Below are 21,863 nucleotides of genomic sequence, written 5' to 3'. Positions count from 1 at the left end.
ACAGAATTACAGGCTTATTTGCTTAAGCCTACTTTTTTTGAGCCCATTTAAAAAAGTCATGATTTGGGATTTGACTCCTTCTATTTAAGATATCCTGGTTAAATTTTATCAGAAATAAAGCATTATATTTTTTCAGATTTTTAATTATCTTTACAAACTGAAAACCTTTGGTGAAGTTTCACCTGTGTGGGATGTAAAGTCAAACAAGCCAAATACATATTTAAAAAATATGTATTAGGCTCAAATCAAACTTCTATTTTTAAAGCTAAAAGGGACCTTACAAAGTAGAAGGCCACATGTTTCAATGTCTGTTTATAATATTTTAATAGAGTAACAAAGACTGACAAAACTTTAGCAAATGCAGAATGTTTAAGCTCCTCAGATAAAACTAGATGTACATTGAAGAGTGTTCCCAGGAAAACAAAGAGTTATTTCCAGCCTTTCATTTCTCTTAGAAATGAAAGCAGCCAAACATGTATGTTGGGAGGCTGTGAATCAGCACCTGCAAATACCAGCAGTACAAGAATAACCAGGAATGGAACAAAATGTTGGATGGGGCCCTAAGCAACCTGATCTGCTGGGAGGCATTGCAGCACATGGCAGAGGGGCTGGATTTAGTTGATTTTTAAGGGCCCTTCCAACACAAGTATTTTCTGTGATACTGTGAAAACATGGGCCAAAAGAAACAACTGGAAAGAGTGGAAGAAACAACCTCATACTTGCAAAGGAGATGGTTCACTTAAGTTCTGTTGTGGCTTGATTTGGAGGATCTCCTTTTCTACAGCAAATGTATTTTACTTCACTGAATCCCTCTGCAATGTGCATAAGAACAGGAAAGATGGAGTTAGTGCAGGTGCTGCCACAATATGAGTATGAATTGTTAGTAGAGAGGAAGGCAGCACTTGCCTTGACACAAGTGTAAATAGCATAAAGGGAAGGGGGAAAAATTGGTTTGGGAAGTGCATCCCCATGCATTGCTCCTGAGTGTGCTCAGGGATCAAACCAGGGATTTCTTGAGAGTTGTGCAATAGCTGCTTCCAAAACTGACTGCCCTGTTTGTATCTTGAGTTTTTTAGCAGAGCTGGTACTGTAGAGGTGAGAGGTGAAATTATGGTGTGCTAATTACAGAATTTAAAGTATCCTTTTATACTCTCTTGCCTTGGATAGGAGAGAGGGAGTGTGGTCAGGTAACCTGAGGTGGATGCTGGATTTGTGTGGCCAAAACACTGAGAGATCTTTGGGTTGTGGGGTAGGTACCATATCTCTGACAGCCTGCTGCAAGCATTCTTGATTCTTAATTGCTGAAATTAGGGGAGGATGATGAGAAAACTGCACCTGGACTTGCTGCATGCTGTGTTCTCCTAATTCGTATGCTGGTGGCCTTAGGAGCAAGTAGCTGACTTGAACAAGGTGACTTAAAGCAATGGGAGGGAATATTTCATACTTTCATCTATTTATGTACAGAACAAAATGCCTTAGCTCATACAACTTCCTAGAGCATCTGTCTTTGGTTGTTGTCTTCATTTTGGAAATAGGTTGAGTTTTATCTACCACTTAGCAAAGGTGCAACATTGTCTATAGAGCTTCTTGTCTGCCCAGTAGTGACCATAAAAAGATTTTTAGCATTTTAACTACACAGAGGACAAACAACAACCTGACAGAGCAGTCTTGAGATGAATAAAACATGTATACTAGCAATCCATCGTAATCCATCCATCAGTGAAATCCCAATTCTGCTGAATGTGCAGTTCATATTGTCACTAATTGTATGATGTAGATGCTGGTCCACTGGGAATTGGATGGAAATTACCAAGTCACTTGCTTCAGATGCTGACAGGGCTGTGAATGGGAGCTCAGTCAGTCTCCTCTGGGTTGAATTTTATGGCTGCAGTGCTGCTGCTTCTTGAGAAAGAGTGAGTTTTAAATAGGTAGCAGTGAAGATTCATGTGTCCTACTGAAAGCTGCTTATGTCACTGTAGCAAGAGCAGTGGGCAGGAAGATCTGTGCCCCAGAAAAGCCTTGCTCAAAGATGTTGAGGAAAACCTTGCCTGCTATATCTAGCCTTGCAATTAACTCCTACTCCTAATTACATAGTGCCTTAAAATGGGCCTGCCACTGTAATAAATGATGTTGTTATATTTCCTTTTGTTCAGTGGAGTAAAAATAGTTCACTTGGCTCATGGGCTTTATTTAACTGAGCACTAATGCAGACTTGGTTGTAATATATTGCAGAAACAGCAGTTCCTTTGTGCCAGTCCTATAGAGCTTTCTTTTCCCTACTGGCATACAGTAAGTATGATTGGAATCTGAGTATATGATGTGATAAAAGGCTTGATGGTGCTTCCTAAAAACAAACTGTCACTCATTAAATGATGATGATTCTTAATGGTTAGTTAGTGCTCTGCAGTACATTTGGTACAAGTAAGGAAGTTTAGGGATGTGACACCTTGCCACTATGGCTCCTCCTATATGTTCTAGAATCATAAAGAAGGTAGAATAGGGAGTTAGAGTTTTGCTAGATAGCATATAATTATCAACACAGAGGTGATGTTCTTGCAACAAAGAAGACTACTGAGACAGTTTAATTAGGGGAGAAACCGTAAGCCACCATAAGCTGTTTCATTGTGCCTTGTAAGTGAACTGCTCATAAAGCATTTAGTGGATTGCACTTGAATCATTGCAAACCTGAAGCAGATTTATGTGCAGTTCTCAAATTGATTGTCTTCACTGATATTAAATTAACTCTTGCAGTGCTGGGTATTTGATGGTGCTTGTCTCTAAATTCAAACCTCATATTTGATGCAGAGCTTATCCTGTCTTTGGAGAACTATTCATTCTCCCCTCTTTTCTCAGCTTTGAAGAACCAAAACTTTTAACAAAGTAACATGAAACTGAACCGATCTTTGTGATTTTATTTAATTGAAATCTACTGCCGGTATGAAAATCCTGGCTAGTAATTAAGGGAATGTGAAAGTTTTGCCAGTCATTACATAAATACTACGGAGCACTGGGCTTCCTACTGTCATTAGCTGCAATGAACACAATGGAGCTATACACAGAACTACTCTGATGATAAATGTTTGCATTTCCAATTAGCACTGAACTGTTGTGGCATTTTCCCCTCAGTCTAATTGAGGGTCTTGGGTGGTTTCATTCACTAACAATAACTGGGTTGTCTTCTTGCTCTTTGCTTTCCCAGCAACAAAGCAGTTGAATGAGTTTTGCTCTTAAGAATATTGGTTTCCTCCTTGCAGGTTTCTGTGTCTCAGTGTTTCTTCACCTCAGAAAAAACTCAGCTTTTACAGGTTAATGTAAACTTTCATCTATTTATGTATTGTGGCTTTTTGACCACTGCATTGCAGTGTCCTCTGTGCCTATGGCATGTTGTTGGCTTGATCTGACAATGTTCCCATTTTCTTATATAGTTCTTACCCCCACCCCCCATTGCTAAATGACAGATTTCTGGATTTAAAAAGGTGCAGTTTTTGCAAATGCTGACATGCATTTAAAGTGTGAATACATTGTACTGGGAATTATTCCACATTAGGAGATAGCAGGGCTTAATTCTGAGCCCTGTGTTCTATGTACATCTTCCTGCATTGGAAACTTTTGAATGGAATAATGATTAATGATTCGGCTGCTCTCAGTTGCTGTTACTGCTAATGTGTAGTTAGGACTCTGAGCCAAGTAACTTAGGCAAGAGTAGTGGGGGTGGTTTAACTGTGTGCATTAATATATTCTCTTTATGGTGCATCTAGTCATTTCCTCTGGAGCACAGATTTCCTCCAGGAAACCTGCTTATATGGGCTTTGGATATGCTTTAACATAAGAGGCCTTTATTTCTCCCACTCTGCTTAGCATGCTCCGACTCCAGCGCCTACTTTGACTTGTGTGGTTGAAGCCCTGCCCTCCTGTGAGCCACAGCAGAACCGGAGCCAAGGCTGCTCTGCTCTGTGCTGGAAAAGGGAGCCTGTCCTGACATCTGCAACAGCGAGCTTGCTTGTTCAGGCATGTAGCTGGGGGAGGGGAGGCAGCGCTTCTGGAGGTGAGGAAACAAGGAGGATGATTTGTGGGCTGAGAACTTTTAAAAACTATACTCTTGGTTCTTTCTATTGCAGCTTTGATTTTATTTTTTTTCCCCTCCTTGAATATGGATGCAATTTATTTCTCTTGGGCTGTTTAAAAGCATTGTTCGGAGTGGGTAAATGCTCAGTCAAAGTGAGGAGGCTGCTGCCCAGGGATGGGATCAGGCAGAGCTGATCTCTGCAGTTCTCCAAGCTGGAGTACTGGAGCACAAGTAAGGGGAGTTCATCACGTGTTCCAGATACTTGGACATAGCTGGCATCGATTGTGAAGTGGCTATTGTTTGACACGGCCATTTATTTGTGCAACAGCTGAAGCCAAGTCTAAACATGGCAATTTAAGCTGGCATTGCCTCTCTGTGGTTTTGGATTCAAGCCTAATGTGGTGAAAAGGGCTTGACCTGCCTCAGCACTTCTAAAACCCTCAGTGTGCCTGGGTTACTGTCACAGTGGTCATGCATGGGCCCACACTGTGGAATCTGGTGACCATTGGGCCTTGATTCTTTCCAACAAAACAGCAAGAAGCTTCCTTAACTTGAATGAAAGAGAACTCTGTTGCTAGGAATCGAGTGGTTATAATTAGTCTGTTCTTCTTTAGAAGCGTATCTGTGCGGTAGGATGGGTTAACATGGATATCTGCCCTGGGAGAGATTTTCCAGCTCCTCTTCCCACTGCAGTCATGTCCACATCCTCCTGCAAAATCTGGGCTAGGGAATCCCACCTTGCATTTAGCCCAAACTGCTGGGGTTGAATTAAAGGCTTTTTTTTTAAAAGGACTGTCCAGACTTTTGGCTTTTAAAATTCCAAGCCATGGACTTGTCCAGCTTTTCCTGTTGAGTTGTAAGTGGTCAGTCATCCTTTATGTCTGGCACTATGGAAATAATGCTGGCAGTGGAGCAAGACTGCAACTGGTAGTTGGCCATCTGCCATGAGAGTGTCTCCCTTCCCCCTCCTCACACCCACCCACCCACTCATGCTGTAGCAGTGGATGCATTCTCTTCTATGTGTATACTGATGTTGAGAGTTATTTAATTTAATTTAGCGGTTTCATCTGCATCTTTAGGTGTTGGCAGCACCTGCAGGGGTCTAACAGGTAAGTTCTAAAAAGACATCAGCAAACACTGCTGTTTTGTAATTATTTATTTGAACTTTATACAAACTTTGTTTAGTCTGTTGGGGGTTTGTGTTGTTTGTTTGTTGTTATTTTTGTTTTGCTTTTGTTGTAGTATACATGTAAATGCAGGGTCTGGGCTGGTGCTTTGCTGGTCCTTGGCTTTTTTTGTTTAATTGGCACATGTACACAGAGCTCAGATGTGCAGTGAGTGGTTGGGGAGACAGCTCCATGCTAGGGTTTCTGAGGGTTTTTTTAATCACCTCTAAATGCTGTGATCAGTCTTTCCTCCCTCGGAGTGTGTGTGTTGCAGCTGCCTTTTTTGCGACAGCATGTGTTCCAGGTCCCATCTGCCACTGGGTGGAGGAAAAAGACACCTCTTGCCTCTTTTTCAGGTGGAAGGCGTGGGGTGCCTTCCCTTCAGCGTGAGACTGGTGTTTGAGATTTAGTCCCACGTAAGGTAATAAAAAACGAATGACTGTCTTTTCATCCTGGGTGGAAACCCAGCTGGTAAACTCTGATGTTACTTTTTTTGCTGGGATTTGCATGGAAGCGTGACACACAGGGAGGGAATCTGCTGCTTGAAATGTGTTTGAACAGAGCAGGGCACAGCCTGTGCTCTTTCTCACCAGGGCAGTGTGAGGGGGAAGGAGGATATTTTAACTGTGTGTGCACACAAGCAATTTCTAGCCATGGGGTGGAAGGATGGAGGGATACTGGTGCAGAGGTAAAACACTTATTCTGATCAGGATCAACTCAATTAAAGGTTAAGACTACTTTTTTTTTTTTTTTGTTTGTGGGCAAGACACCCTTTCCTCACCCTGTCAACAACAGCATACTAGTGTCTTGGAAAAATGTGAGATTTTCTTCTCATAGCAGGCAGAGAGGAAAGAGCAGTTGCTGAGCATCTTCCTCCTCCCCATCTTGTTTAATATAGTTTATTCATCTGTAAGTTGTAGTGAGTAACTTGGAGCTACTCTCTTGCCAGACTGCATGAATTATAGATGTCTCTTTTATGAGTTTTCATGTTGACTCCTGCAATTAGTATGCATTGGACGTAGTTATCTGTATGGCATCTACTGTAGCGTAGGTTTCAGCCTTTCTGACTTTTTAATTGCTTTCTGTTTTAGCAATCAGTCATCTGTCTGTCTTGCTAAGGAATGCAAAGAGAACACAAGCAGATTGATAGAAACTTAGAGTTCAGCATGGAACAGCAGGTTTGAAATGATGTGCTTAAGTTAAGTGGAAGGAAAAATGACATACATAGAGGGTCTTTGTTCTCTTTTTTCTACTTGTGTGTGTGCTACAGTGGGGTCAGAATGTCTCACCTACTTTTGGGTCCCACTCTGTGAGGTGAATGTCTCAGGAGACTGTGCCTGTACTACGGTTTATGCCTGTGGTTTAGACATAAACTTCATTATTTCCAAGGCATGTAGATGTGGCACTTGAGAGTGTGATTTAGTGGTTAACACAGTGGTGCTGAGTTAATGCTTGGACTTGATGATCTTAGGGTCTTTTTCAACCTTAATGATTTTATGATTGTCTTTTGTGTTATATCTTCGTAACGAAGACCAGCAGACCTGCATGGATCTTTGCATGTGTGGATGTACTTTGAGCTCTTGGATGCCACTCTTAGCACCTGTGGGTGCTGTTTTCTGTTCAGTACTTCTGCTTGTTCTATCTTCTGTCTTTTTCCTGTCTGCACAAGTGTTTTGTAGGTTTTGGAGGAGAGTTTGTCAGGTTTGCTGTTGGACTCTGTTGAGTCTGGGGCAATGATATGTAGCTAATGGGCTGCAGAAGTTGATGGGAAGGGACAGGGGTGCATTGAAGGCAACCATAACTTGACTACAGCAGTCACAGATAGCCATATGTAATAAAACTTTTCATTATTACTGTGTGCTGAAACAACTCAAACTTTCACTACTCTCAAATGTCTGCAGAAACAATAGTCCTACATTACAGCTATGCCTTCCTAGTGGTGTCTAAGGAGTTTGGCTTGAGTGCTGGTATTTTAATATATATTGTAGTTGAGAATAATTGTGTCTGCAGCTAAAATGTATTCCCTCATCTGACTCTGGTTGAAAAGTTCATGTGCTGTTTCATTGCTTCCACTGTTCACTTAATCACACCGTGGAAACCTAAGATGGATTTCTCAAGGCAGAGTCGTGCTGGTGTGAAGAAGGAAATAACTCAGTGCAGTGATGCTTTGCATTCCTGTTGGCATGGATTGTGCCGAGCAGAGTGACTCATTTCAGTGGCCTAGCGCTGATGCTCTGCCGGCTGGGGAAGCGATTGCCTGGTGCTCTGGATTTGAGCAGCGCCTACATGAGGGGATTTGTTTAAAGCCTGCTTACATGTGAATTGGCAGGAGATTATTTTAGAAAGAAGAGAATTTGCACAGCCAGCTGGGCTGCAGTGAGGGAGATGGTTACCTCTACAACCACTCCATGGCTCTGGTCTCTCAGCTCTCACTTGGGGGTATAATTCTGTCAGGACAGGGTTTCATCTGCCTGCTTCGAAGCCAATAGAATTTGAAAGCATAATGATGTTGCATGTGACCTCTGTATTGCAGAGGGAGGATTCACTTAAGCAAGTTTTAGGTTTTCCCTTTAAATATATAGTTTCACAAGGCTTTGGGGAACCCTCTAGTGCAGCTATTACAGGGGATAACTTCTGTGGAATCTGAGTCTCTTAATTTTGTGGATCAAGGGATTTCTCTTACCCTCCCATTTTCAAATAGCTCATGTAACTCCAAACATAAGACTTTGATGAAGAGAAAGGTCTATGAACTTGAGTGATGGAGAGAAAATGAGAGCGTGTACTATAGGCTTTGCCTACAGCAAAGGTGCAGTTATCAAATAGGTGTGAAACAATATTGCTTGTAAAACTATGTAACTTCTCAGCAGTTGCTTGCTCTTTCAGGGAATAATGTAAGATAAACAAGAGCTTGTACTGCCAGTTTCTATCCCTGCGGTAAAACAGTAATTTACTTGTGCGCTATCCTTTCTCATTGAGGGATTTTGAAAAACTTTCTCATATTAAAGAAACTGAGAGCAGATGTCCTTGGGGTTTTGCACTGGTGGAACTGAGAGGGAGGATGCTTGACATCCAGAGATTTTTCTTATACTATTTTTTTTTTTGAGGTTTTCCTTATATTCTTTTTCTTTCTCCCAGCATTAGGCCAGCCTCTGCCTATAATCTGGGTTTTTTTTTTTTTTTTCTTCTTCTCACTTTTTCTCCAGGCTGGAGCCACATACTGCTTTGTTTCAGTCTGATATTACATCCATTCCCCAACTTAGTAAACTTTACTCTGTCCCCTGCTTAGTTTTATGCCTCTGACCTCTCTGCTCAGTGGGAGTGGGACCCTGAAGTGAGTCAATCTCCATCCCAGCCATGCCTGCAGCTCCCAGAAGTCTGGCTGATGGGAGAATCTTTGGATGCACCTTTATTCACACCCCTGTGGGGGTAAATCGGCGTGTTAGAGCAGCAAATGTGGTGCTCCTCCTGGGGAGGTCTGTTTGGCAAGCACAGGGCTGCTAACATTCCTTTTTCTTCTGCTTCCCTGTTTGCAGTATGTTCCTAGCACCTTCCTGGCAATTTGCTTTTTTGTAGTTAAATAAGATCAAAGCAGAGAATGCATCTCTTATGGGACACTGCTGCTTATGGTTTCAAATGGTTTAGTTGTGCCAGTTCAGTTCCAGCCACTGACACTGTGATGTGCAAAGCCCATCAGGAAGGCCTCAGTATCTTCATGTTTCATAAGATACGTGTGCAGCAGTGGCTGCCAAAATTATCAGTTGGGTTTTAGCTTAGACTTTTTTCCACTGCTTAGGCAGGGAGAGTATTCATTTGCGCCAACCACTTCATGGCTGGCACTCCAGCTGTCACTTAGTTCTGTTCTGTTTTATACCCGAGAATGGCATGAGGATAAAGTGTGAATGGTAGGACATGCACAGGGCACATGCGAGGACACACCCAGACAAGTGCACAGATAATTTCCCCCCACCCCTCCCAAATGCCAAAGCTGTCCCACCGTTAAAATCAATCCCCAGATGCTAGTCTGTCATTTAATATTCCATCGCTGTATTGGAAGGAGAATGGGGCTGGGGTCAGACCTTTTACAAAGTTCCCTGTGTGTGAAGACTTGCCCAAAGCCTTACAGGCTGTACAACACTGCCAACCCTCCCATTTAAGGGCAACTGTGAAGAAACTGGGAATCAATCAAATGGAAGCAAAGGTGGAGCTGCAGGCCAGCCATGGCTTGGCAGGCCACAGGGAAACTCTGCTCTTGGCAAAATCTGGCACATTGCTGCTGAGTGACTTCTGTGGGCAGTGTTTAGTGTTTGCCTGCCTCAGTTCTCCACAGGAGCAAGAGCAGCGTGCTCTGGGTCCAAAGCTTGCCAGTTACGCTGAGGATCAGTAGCTTGGCTAAAGAAGACTTGAAGGCTGGCTGGGTGCTGTGTGGCCATAGGGCTGTGGTGTGGTGGTGAGATCTGTTCAGTGTGACTCAGTGTCACACCGAGTCCAGCCTATGGAAAGCGGCTCCCTGGCAGTCAGCAGTGATCTCAGCTTTGTAACTAAACTTCTTGCTTGAAGAGAGCAAACAGCTTCTGACTTTCTGCCACCCTGTAATTCTCCCTGAGTGAAACAACTTCCCTTACTGCCTGTGAAATTGGTAAAGCTGTTGAATTGCTTTTTCCACCCAAACAGAAATTGTTCCCACTTTGGTCTTTATTCAGCACTTAACTCCCAACTTACATTTGAAAGCAAACATAGTGCAGATGAATTCTAGTTTCCAGAAGGATCTTGCTGCAGCCGGGCTGCGCCTGGAGTAACGCTGATCTCATTTGGGTGGAACAAGTTAGTTGTTGCAGAATAATCTATTACTCTGTTCCCAAACTTCCGTCTTTAAATCTGCACAGCAGGGATTATTTACTTATGGATTTAAGCGTGTGTTAGGGATCTAGTTTCGTTTGACCCTCCCAACAGAACAAAATGTAATCAACTTCCTGGCAGCTGGAGTTGCTCCTGAAGTGTGCAGTTACTGCAGGAAGGCCAGGGCTGGCTTGGCACAGTCGAGGGCTCTGGCATCTGAGTGGGACCAGCTCAGGGCTTTACGGCCACCTCTGCCTCTGAACCCGCTCAGCAGCTTTTTAGCAAAGGGGCCTGAGCAACTGGATCAAAACTCTGAGTACAAACTTCAGTGTCTGTGTTGTGCTGTGCTGGAGACTGATGCAAGCCTTTTGACAGAGTTTTTAGAACTAGCGTGAATCTGAGAGGTATTACAAACTCAGCAATTTGTTGGCTCCTCTCAGGTATCCTTACTCTTCACTACATCATATTTACCTTCTCACCATGCACTTCTGCTCCATGGTTTGCTTGAGAATTTGTTATATCCTGAAACAGGCTTTTCTCAGTGATAAATAATGCAAATGCCTGAATAATAGTCTTATTAACAGAAAAAAAAAAGGGATCTTGAGTAGAATTTGTTGTGCTGACACAAATTTTTATACTGGGTTTGTGTTACTATCATTATCCCTGAAGTATTTAAGTGGATGTGGCACTTGGGCAATATGGTTAATGGTGTACAGCAGTGCTGGGTTAATGGTTGGGCTGAGATTGCAGGTCCATCTGCAAATACCTCTTTGTGATTTACTTGGTAGTTTGTGGTTCTAGTCTGTAATAAATAAATAATTACAGCTTCTAACTTATTTTCTTTTCCAATTCCCAGTAACGGCCTGCCCAACTGAAGATGTCCAACAATGGAGTTGAAACAGAAGACAAACCACCTGCTCCTCCAATGAGAAATACCAGCACTATGATTGGATCAGGAAGCAAGGATCCTGGGACCTTAAACCATGGCTCAAAACCTCTGCCTCCCAATCCAGAAGAAAAGAAGAGGAAGGATCGATTTTACCGATCTATTTTGCCAGGAGATAAAAGTACAGTATTTTATCTCTTCTAATAAACCGTCTGTCTGAATGTTGCTCTGCTTGAACATAGTCAAGCATTCAGTACTTAGTGATGGTTGAGGTTTTAGACAACATTGTGTGTTTGTTTCCTGCACATCTGTCTTGGTTGTTTTGGGGTACATAAGGAACAGTCTGTAGATATGTTTTTTCTAATGTTTTTTTCCTGTAACTTTCAATCCACCTCACTTTTTTTCATAGAATTTCACTAAAATTTTTTGAGTTGGAAGGGACCTTAAGGATCATCTTGTTCCAGCTTTCTTGCTATAGTTGGGCATATCTTCCACCAGACCAGGTTCCTCAGAGCCTCATCCAGGCTGGCCTTGAACACTTCCAAGATGGGGCAGCCACAGCTTCTGTGGGCAATCTGTGCCTGTGCCTCACCACACTCACAGTTTTTCTTCCTAATACTTAATTTAAACCTGTCCTCTCTTGTTTTTAATTCATTCACTCTTGTTTTATCACTCCACACCCTTGTCAAAATACCTTTGCAGGTTTCTTTTAGGCCCCCTTTCTTGTAGGTATTTTTTTTTTTTTTTTAATTTGTTTTGCCTTTCCCATAAATTATGAGAACAGTATCCCTGAAAACCTGGACTAACTCTGGGACTAGCTCTGTTACTTCCCAGACCATTGTCCATAATAGTCTTGAAAATCATGAGGTTTTGTGCCAGTTACAAGCTGGCCAATAAAGCTGGCATTGGCAATTGGTAGAGAGCAGAGGTTGGTCTTTTGCTTGTTTTATTGTTTTAAACAGCAAATAATTTGAGTTATACAAGACTAACATGCAATCTCCTACTAGACCTGTCATATTTTGCCTCATGGCCATTTACTCTGTTCTAATGTCTGGGTCAGGCACTGTCTACTTGCTTTTACGAACAATCTGTCACTGAAAATTCTTGCATATTTCTTGTGAACTGAAGGAATTTTTCATGTTCAAGGGACTATAACAGATGGAAAAAGAGATAGGAACTGTGAACTGTACATGAAATTCTAATTTTTAGGATGAGGATATTTTAAAAAAACCTCTCTCCTCTGAATCTTTTGAAGTGTTAAAAAAAAATTCTCCATCCCCTAATATGTGCTGGTTTCTTTTTATATCTGACCTATTTTTTTGGAGTCCCTCTTTGTAATACATCAGCTTTTTCTGTATTGCAATGGTTTCTAAGTACTGGGTAACTAAAGTCATGACTAAATATCTTCAGCTCCCTGGCCTTCAGGAGGAAGGCTGCCTCCTAATTTTTACTAGTGAAAAGACTAATTGAAATTATAGTTTCACTAATTTAAATAAGCAAGGTGATGGATCATTTTCTACAAATTGAATGGGACAATTATTATTACTATTATTATTATTATTATCCTTATCTGGTACTTTTGACAATTTTGGTTTGTTTTACAAATGTGGGTTTTGAACCTGCAATCCAGAAAAAAAAGTCTGCTGGGTCTGGGTTAGAACTTGCCATTATGAGTATAAGTCCTAAAAAAGCTGCAGGATTTTTGTGTTGACTTACTTAAAGGAGAGGCATTTTTAAAGCTCTAGGATGAACTGCTCCAGAGATCAAAGAAATCACCTGAAAATTGTAAAGGAGTAAAAGAAGTAGAACCTGAAATGCTAGTTTGTGTTGGATTATGAAGGAGAACTATGAATGAGGAGAAAAATGAAGGTTTGGGGAAAATCAGCAGAGAGACTGTGACTGATCCAAAGCTGCCCATATTTACTGAAGATTGGCCAACATGGCAGATGCTTCAAGACATGAGAGATTTTTGTTTAGCCAAGCCCAGCAGAGCCTTCTGTTGCAATACACCTGCCCAAATGAGAATGGTTGTTTCTATCCTCTAACTCCTGTTGAGCAAAAAATTCCTTTAACACAGTCACCTTCACTTCAAATTGGTTGATTTCCATCTTATGAAAACTTCTTCTAGTCTCATGATGACAGCTAAATTTCTATTGTGTCGTGCTGCTTAAATGTAGGGAAATTCTTCAATGTTCACAGAACTTCTCTTTGGTTTGTGACTGAAATAATGTGGGTGTTATTTTTTAGTTTGGCTGAACTAAAAGGGAAGTTGGTTTCCATCCAGTTAGAGAAAAGTAATTTTGAGAAAATCTGTGTGAGAGGTGTTGTGTAAAGGACACATGGGTCATAAATCCAAGGCCTCATGCATATTTCCACACTTGCATTGAACTATACCCCTTGCCAGGCAGCTCTGGAGGTGTCATGCTCTGCCTGCAAAATTTAGAATGTAATTTGTAGTCCTCATTTTCTCTGTCCAAGCCTAAACCACAAACCCGGTATTTAAAAAACCTGTTGGCTTAATACTGAGTAGGTCCTGCCCACTAGAATGCAGAGCATGTGTAACTTATTGCTCTCAGCAGGACTTGTGAATATTTAAATTTTCCTGGGCTCAGGGGACTCTCAGTGCCTAACTGAGGGCATCAGTCTGGCTTGAATGGGTCATTGCCTTTGAACTTTGCTGAGCTCAGTTGTGGCTTCAAACAGAGGCAAGGTTTTACCCACAAGGTGACAGTATGCAGCAACCAGGAGCCCTTTCCATCATGACTGGGAGCACTTTACTCCATGTTAGCAGCAGTGAAGACTGTTCTCATCTCAGTGTGCTTCAGCATGGCCTCACTGCATGGTCAGACATCGTGCTTCACAATTGCAGCTCAAGTTGCCAGAACATTGTAAGGAAAATTTATGGGAGGCTCTTGTAATGACATTGAACATGGAAGGCTGTGGATGAGAAGGTGATGAGTTGTTTGTGGGAATAAAGCCTTTGGTGGTGGTAGTAGGTCATCTTAAATATATTATATTATTTAAGATTCTTCAAGTCTTTTTAGCTCATTGCTAGGGTAATGCAATCACTTTAAAGGGACTTTAGTGTTTAGCAAGACTGGGAGTGCCTTTCTCTTTAGTTCTTTTTTCCTTATACCACCTGCTATGACATAAATATCTGCTTACAAAGGCGATTGTATTGATAATGGTTTAATAATGTTTAGGCTTCTAGCTCTATCAGATCTGCCTGAATGTGGAAATAAAAAAAACCACCTAAGTCTTCTGGATAACAACTTAATGCCCTTAAGCATTTTTAGGAATATGTTCAACTCTGCTGTGGCAGCTGCCCGGACCATGTGTGGGTGCTCACTGTCCGTGCGTAACTCTTGCATAGTGGTGCTGGTAGAGGTTTCCTCTTCTTCCTCACCTGAGCAATGGGATTCTGGGCTGAGATGGCACCTCAGTCTTTGGCTTGGAAGAGTGGACTGATCCTGTAGGCAGACCTATGGAATATGGTGGCTCTGATGACACTCCCTGCACCTCTTTGCCTCTCGCTTTCCATCGAGTGCTAGTGCGTGCCGCAGCCTCTGTGCTGCAGATGCTCACCCTCACCATCTGCTAACCAGCAGCTGCTCCCATCTCCTCCTTGCTCCCTTCTCAAGGATGGCTCCTCCAGCATTGCTCTTTTCCCCTTGGCAGCTCTGTCACTCCTCTGTGACTCAGCTTCCCTCACTCCCTTTGTTTGAAAGAAGGATCAAAAGCAATCTGTTCCATCTTTGTGTCCCAAATGGAGCATCTGATCCTTTTCTTTCTCCAAAATTACTCTATACAACTGTAGCTCTGTAATGATACAGAGACCAGTGCCAGAGCTGGCACTGAAGGAAATGGGATTCAGTCCTTTGGGGCCAGCCCTGAGCTTCTCTACACAACCACAGCAGCATCCTAAAGAATTGCTACACTGAGTGTTAGCTTGCAGGCTTCTCAAATACCTGGGGTTTGGCATTCATGTTGCCAAAAATGCACTGGGGAATGTCAACCACAAAACAAATTCTGTTTGGATAAAAAAGGGGAGCAGCTGGGAAATATGAGTGGTTTGCTCACCTTCTCCTGGCTCTGCTGATTTTATAACAGCAAGCAGCAGCAAAGCTGACTAGAATGTGGTTCTTCCTTAAACTGATCTCAATTTCTTGAATACAATAAGTGCTAAAAGGAAGGTGGAATCTTTAATAGATAATGAATATGGATGAACTTAATCCAATGCATAATGATAATCCTGTTTGAAGACCTCAGTTTAAAATTTGCAGGGTGCATCTGCTTTGATATATTTCATTTTCTGTTTCCTTCTCTCTGCTCCTTACCTGCCAGATTCTGCTGTCTTGCTCATGTCTTCACAGCTGGTTATTATACCATCTTTAGTTAATTTTGTGAGCAAAAAAAAAAGTAGATGTGCTTTTGCTCATAAGCTTTTATAGCAGAATCCCACATTATATTTAAGTTTCTTCACAAACTTTTGAGGAAATAGGATGGAGGAAGAAATTTCTAAACAATATTTGTAGTTAATTTTGTCCCTGGCTTTTGTATGAGAGGTAAGTGTATATTTAAAAGCCCATAATGTTGTTTTGTTGGGTTTTTTAAAGTTGCTGTAGAAAATCAAATAAAAATATGTGTTCAAAACTGACTAGCTTCCACTTACTGCCACTGCAGAGCTATTGACTCTGACTGTGTAAGTTTGAGTGGATATTTTAGGCAAATAGCTCTCATGATGTTGAGTCTAGATATACTAGTTGATACTTTACATACTGAAAATATCAGTTTCCTTCTTTTATGCTTGTCCTAGGCTACTGGCCTTTTATTTCTGTTGTCCGCTCACTGTGGCTGCTCTTAAGTGTGAAAAGAAAATTTTTAAACTTGTTGTTTGCTTCAGATCAAAATCCTATTGCTAGCAAAAATGGGAAGAGTGGGTGATTGTGTAGGTGAGTTAGAAGCTATTGGGGAGATTTTAATTCTTGATGCATCTATGGGGTTTTTAAAATTGTTGTTATTGTCTCTTGCAGCCAACAAGAAGAAAGAGAAAGAGCGGCCGGAGATCTCCCTCCCTTCAGACTTTGAACACACAATTCATGTGGGGTTTGATGCAGTCACGGGAGAATTCACAGTAAGTGAAGCTGGAGGAAAAGAGAACTGTGTGGTTTAGATTATTGCTAGGAGGAGCCAGGACCCATTAATCTTTTATATATTAATGCTGGAAGGGCTATTACCATCGTCTAGTTTGATCTCATTTGAAACACATCTGCAGAGGTTGCCCACTAATTCATGCTGAGAGGCTGTCAAACTTGGCACATCCCAGGAGCTCAGTCTGCCAGCAGACTTTTCCTTTCCTGTTTTTTTGGCTGCTGTGGTCAGCTTAACATGGTGTATCTCTCCTCCCTTCCCTTCTCTTCCCTGCCCTTCCCCCTCTAGAGCTGAAAGAGGTCTATAGCATAGTCTTGTATCCCCCAGGTGGGCTCTGAGAGTTTTCCTTTAGGAGGCACACAGCTGTGTACAACTACTTACGACAGAACATGTATGGGCTGCCCTAAGGCTAAATGTCAGATGCTTTTATGTGTGGTGGGTTTTTTTGTTTATTGACGTGCAAAATACTGTAAAGACAGTTGTATTTCATCATCATTGTATTTTCACTCTTGTTTTGGTCGAGATAGTATTTCCTAGCAGCAGAAGTTGTTTATGAACAAGGTGTTTCTACCTGTCTGTAATATGCTGCCTTTTCAGGGACTTTATTCCCCTACCCTGAATCATGTGCACACGTGTTTTGCATGGCAGCCTCGAGACTTACCCAGGTTACCCCACCTGTACTAGTGGGGAATTACCTGAGGGATGTGTCCAGCCATCCTTTTGAACAGGGAGGATAATTTCATTGGTCATGGATCCCAGTCTCTGTCACTTTGGCCATAAAACTATTATCCCTGCTGGTGAGGAAAAGCACAAATCTGGCTGTTTTCCAGGTGTGTTTATTTTCTGGCTGAAATGATGTCCTTGTGGTGAAATTATGAACTTTAGAAGTGAAGTTAACACCTCTGCTTTCCCAGCTCTGGTTACAGAGGGCACCACACTGCTGTTAGTGTTACTCTAGTGCTACCAGAAGACCCAAATGAGTGTTGCATGTTCATTGTGCTGGGGGCTATGCACTGTGTGTTAACTTCTGTAGTCTTTCTTGGGTATATATAAGTATGTGAGTACTTGTACATAAAGGATTTTGTGTTTTGTTTTGATTTTTTTTTTCTTGAGGCTTTTCCCAGACTACAGCAATTGCTTCTTCTCCTTTCTGGTTTTTGCATTTTGGTCTGCAAAGGACCTGGGAGTCACCCAGAGATCCAAGAGCAGAGTGACATTTACATACCCGAGTGTGAGGCAGTGGCTACGGAGGCACACTTATTTTTCTTCTCTCTCCTCTTCTGTCTTCTTTTTTCCCTATTTCCCTCACAATACTGTGTAACTCCAAAAGCTGGGGCAGAACTGTGGCAGTGGTGTTATGTTTTGTGCACATTAGACCAGCTGTGTGTTGCCTCTTCCCACAGGGAATGCCGGAGCAATGGGCGCGTCTGCTGCAGACTTCCAACATCACCAAGTCAGAGCAAAAGAAGAACCCCCAGGCAGTGCTGGACGTGTTGGAGTTTTACAACTCCAAGAAGATCTCCAACAGCCAGAAGTACATGAGCTTCACAGGTACCTGGTGATGGTCTCATGTGGCTGCTTTGTCCAACTCTCCGTGGTCAGGGCATGTGGGGCTTCTTTTGTTTAATTGACAAGTAGGTCTGTCTTTTCAAGGATAATGTGAGTGAGATTCTCTGGCTGCTCAAGCACCCTTCTTCCTTTAAAATGCTGTTCTGTTAATCTGGATGCCCAGCATAGCTGCAAAAGAGGAGGTCAGTCAACTGGCTGAGCCTCCCAAACACATATACTTTTTCTGGTGCTCACAGCCAGCATCTGGAAGGCAGATCCCAGACTGCTGGGGCTGGCTTCCTCCTGATGGAAGTCCCTGGAGAAAACAGGCAGGTAAATTTTGCACCAGTTTCAGTTTGCAGGGTGGGTGTGGATGTTTTTTTTTTTTTGTGTACTTGGGGTGAGAGTCTCTCTGCTGCCATGTGCCATGGTTGAGGAATATGCCTCAGCTGCCTGGGTGCTTGAAAATTGCTGGCTGGGTTCCTCTGAAAGTTGAAACTGGCCAAGGTTTTGTGCCTCTTTCTATGGCTTGTCTGCCCTCTGAAGGACATCTGCAAACACCACTCCTTTTCCTTTCAACTGCAACTCCTTCCCTTTCTAAATATTAACCCTTGCTTTGGTTCTTTTAGGGGGATAGAACCAGATCTGGTACTAATTAGGAAGGCTTCAAGCAGTGATAAAAGCAAAAATATTCCCCATATGTGCCTGAATAGTCAAATGAGAAGCCTATCAGTTGACTTGTGGGGTCCTCTCTGCTATTCCAGGAAGTTTAGGTGGCTGAGACTGAGCATTTTGCAGTCAGGAGTCAGATGCAGTGCCTCTGCTGGGGACTTAGTCCATTAATAATATTTGTATACATGAATGGAGCACAATATTCATTCAGGTTTTGCTCTGGGCAATTCCACCCTCCTGCTTCAGGGATTTGTGACCCCTGCATTTGTCTGCATTTATTTACCCTCTGTTCCTATGTCTTCCAGGGTTCAGCTGGTTCTGGGAAGCTGGAGTTAGGGAGCTAAGTTTGGGAGCAGCCTTTTTTCCTGCCTTTTCTAAAGAGAGCTTGTCCCTTGCTCCTCTCCCCACTGCTGCATTTGTAACTCATTTATAATAGCATTATTATCTGTCTTTCAGATAAATCAGCTGAGGATTACAATTCATCTAATACATTGGTAAGCCTCACATTCTGTCTCCAGTTTGGGGATTAAAAAACTTGCAAAAACTAGTTAATTACATGTAAACTTGTAGTTTGCTTAGTGTTTTAAAATCTGAACTATGTATATGTGTATAGTGAGTACATGTTTATAAAAACAGGCATGCTCCTTTAACTTTTTTTTTCAATTGGTGAGGAATAAAGCAGATGGAAGTAGAATTTTTAGTAAATAGTGAATTAGTGAATGGAAATTAGTGAATTAATTAGTAGAAGTAGCTCTGTTTTCATAGAAGTTGGTCTTTTTCTACACCTAGAATTAGATCACCACTCTGCTGTCAGGTTTTATTTTTCTATAAACATCTGTTTTATAACAAAATTTATTTACTACCCTGCAAGGTCTGCTTTACTAAAGCTAATGCTCATTAACCAGACTAATCTCTAGCAGAACAGGAAATAAAAGGTTCTCTTCCTCTCTGCTTGACCTTTACTCAGTCCTTGCCAGGGCAGGCACCACTCCTACTTGGTTTGTTAGGAGACATGATAATTTTTTCTGTGTGCCTGTGAGGTGGAAGAAACAAAACTTTCAATTTAAGATGATTTATAAAACCCCACAATTGCCTCAGCTCTTGTTTCTCATGGCCATGTCACTGCCTAGAATTAGCTTGTTCTGCTCCCTTCCAAAGGCAGCTTATTCAGATCTGATCATTTAGGACTCTGTAAAAAGAAAAGAATAATGTTTCTGCCATTGTTGATTTTTATACGTCATTGTATGTCAGTCCTCAGTATTTTCAATATCTGAAGTTGGATTTTTAAGTAAATCCTGACAAAAGCAGTAGTTACCAGTCTACTGAGATACCCAATGCCCTCCCTCAGGCTGACCTTTAATTTTGGGGATATTCAGGAAATTCCCAGTACATAGTTCTTCCTTGTTGTTTTTGACAAGCTAGGTTTTTGTGTTATGTCAAGTTCATTTTGACAATTATTTGTCATGATGATGATGACTTGAAATATTTTAGGCTCAGTAAAATATTGTGTTGCTTTCCCCCACTTTCTGAGGATTTTAATACTTTTTCCCCCACCACTCTTAGGGAGGTGATGATGCACAAACAGAACTATTCTAGTGGGTTGAGGACCTTACCAAGTTTATTCTGAAATGTTCATAGTGTAAAGAATGTAATGAACTTCTAATCCAGTTTCATGTGGATAAATTTAAGTGACTTTCTTTCCTAATCACAGTATGCAGAAAATTCCAGATAATTTTTAACCACTTATAAAGCTGTTTTTAAACAAAATAATCGTTCCTATTTTTCCATAAATTTTTATGTTGGGAAGCAATTTAAAAAGATATTTGAAAAGATTTTGCCAGACTCTGCTTCCAAAATCTCACATTAATTAATTAGTTCGCAATCACCATACCAGAGGCAATGTTAACTTGACCTCCTAACTTTTGGAGAAACCATTAAGAGTTTGATGTAAATTCTAGCATTTAAAGTCTGAAATCTTCCTACTGAATGGTCAGGGTTTGGAGCAAGCAAAAAACCCTAAGAGACAGTATAAACAGAGACAGATATTTCTAAACTTGGGCGTCCCAAAACTTGTTGGTCAGCTGTGTGGATGTTGGGAATGCAGTGAAAGAGCCCAGGTCTTCTCAGATCCTTGGGAAGAGGATTGCTGTCACTCAGGCAGATGAGGTGGTGTGTCAGGCAGTGTTGGACTGCACATCCATTTCCCATGAAGACCCAGCAACCTTGGGTTTTGAATTTTTCAGACACTGTAACTCACCAGCTTGTTCTGATTATTGTTTTTTCTGCACTTGCTTCAGTGCAATCTCTGTTAGGACCTTAATCTAATGTTTGTGATTTTGTTTATAATGTGTGATTGGGTTTTGGTTTTTGCTATTTGTGCAACTCCTTGCAGAATGTGAAGGCTGTCTCTGAGACCCCTGCAGTGCCCTCCGTGTCAGAAGATGAGGATGATGAAGATGATGCAGCTCCACCCCCTGTGATAGCTCCACGACCTGAACACACCAAATCTGTGAGCAGAAGTTCTTTGTTCAGCCTGCACTGCTGCAATCACAGTCAGGCCTTGCCAGTGACTTTGTCCCTCTGCATGGCTTGATGCTGAGCCCTTCTTGGGAGCAGGAGGGATGCAGTGGGAGCCATTCCTTCTGGCAGAGTACCTTAGTGTTGTCACCTGCCTAGTTGTGGGGGCACGAGTCCTTGGTTAGTGATGTTAGTCGCTAACAAAGCAGCTACAGAAATGCATCCCCGACAGCAGCAGTAACAAGATTAATAGAAGTGTTTAAATCTTCATCTGACTTGTGTGTTTTTCCCAACAAAATTAGATCTACACCCGCTCTGTGATAGACCCTCTTCCTCCGCCTACCAGAGATGCGGCCACCTCTCCTATTTCTTCTCCCTCGGAAAACAGCACAACTGCACCCGACATGCTGGTCAGGAACACGGAGAAGCAAAAGAAAAAGCCAAAAATGTCAGATGAAGAAATACTGGAAAAATTAAGTATGTCCTTCTTCTTTAAAAAAGTTAAACTCCTGAGGAGTTGGTTTCTGAGAATGTCAATAAGCGGAAATGTTTCCCCGTTTTGTGATCCCTTACCAAAGACGTGGGCACATGGTCACAATAAAAATTTGGGCAGGTATAAGGGGTGAGCTTGAATTTAAGCTGAGCACCTGTGATACTGGCTGAAATCCCCAGGGAGCTGTAGATCCTCAGGCTCTGCAAAACCAGCCCTGAATAAATAAGATCTATTTAACTATGAAGTCTGAGATCGTTCCACATCTTATTCTGCAGCTCTGAAGCATAAATGATTATATTGCGATGTTAGACATGAGGTGTCTAAAAGATGGAGAGAAAATTAATGCATCCCCAAATTTGCCTTCCACAGTATCATGGTGTAAAGCAGCTTGGTTATTTTTAAGTGCTTTAACATTTTTGTGGGTAGCCAAATTGGTGGGGTTTTTTCTGAGAAAAATTCATCAAGTCTCTCAGATGTGTCCTCATGTCTTTAACAGTTCCTACCTCTAGTGCAAGTGGTCCTCTGCTG

The 21,863-nt window shown here is 41.9% G+C and overlaps 1 protein-coding gene across 21 annotated transcripts in view; it reads left to right on the top strand.

Moving 5' to 3' along the window:
• PAK1 (p21 (RAC1) activated kinase 1) overlaps positions 1-21,863 on the top strand; it is a 72,346-nt gene that overhangs the window by 31,620 nt on the left and 18,863 nt on the right. For 15 of the 21 annotated variants that reach the window (XM_021533942.3, XM_021533938.3, XM_021533932.3 and 12 more), the window contains 6 exons: positions 10,925-11,135; positions 15,988-16,088; positions 17,509-17,656; positions 18,782-18,819; positions 20,718-20,834; positions 21,145-21,319. In XM_021533942.3, coding sequence (XP_021389617.1) covers positions 10,946-11,135; positions 15,988-16,088; positions 17,509-17,656; positions 18,782-18,819; positions 20,718-20,834; positions 21,145-21,319 — 769 coding nt within the window. In that variant the 5' untranslated portion in view covers positions 10,925-10,945. Of the gene's footprint in view, positions 1-3,858; positions 4,046-5,047; positions 5,176-10,917; positions 11,136-15,987; positions 16,089-17,508; positions 17,657-18,781; positions 18,820-20,717; positions 20,835-21,144; positions 21,320-21,863 lie in introns of those variants that run through there. The other 6 variants (XM_077781291.1, XM_021533949.2, XM_021533952.2 and 3 more) reach the window with 5 other exon arrangements.

Source organism: Lonchura striata, chromosome 2, assembly GCF_046129695.1.
Source record: "Lonchura striata isolate bLonStr1 chromosome 2, bLonStr1.mat, whole genome shotgun sequence".
Classification (NCBI taxonomy): Eukaryota; Metazoa; Chordata; class Aves; order Passeriformes; family Estrildidae; genus Lonchura; species Lonchura striata.
This window is presented reverse-complemented; position numbering and strand designations above follow the sequence as displayed.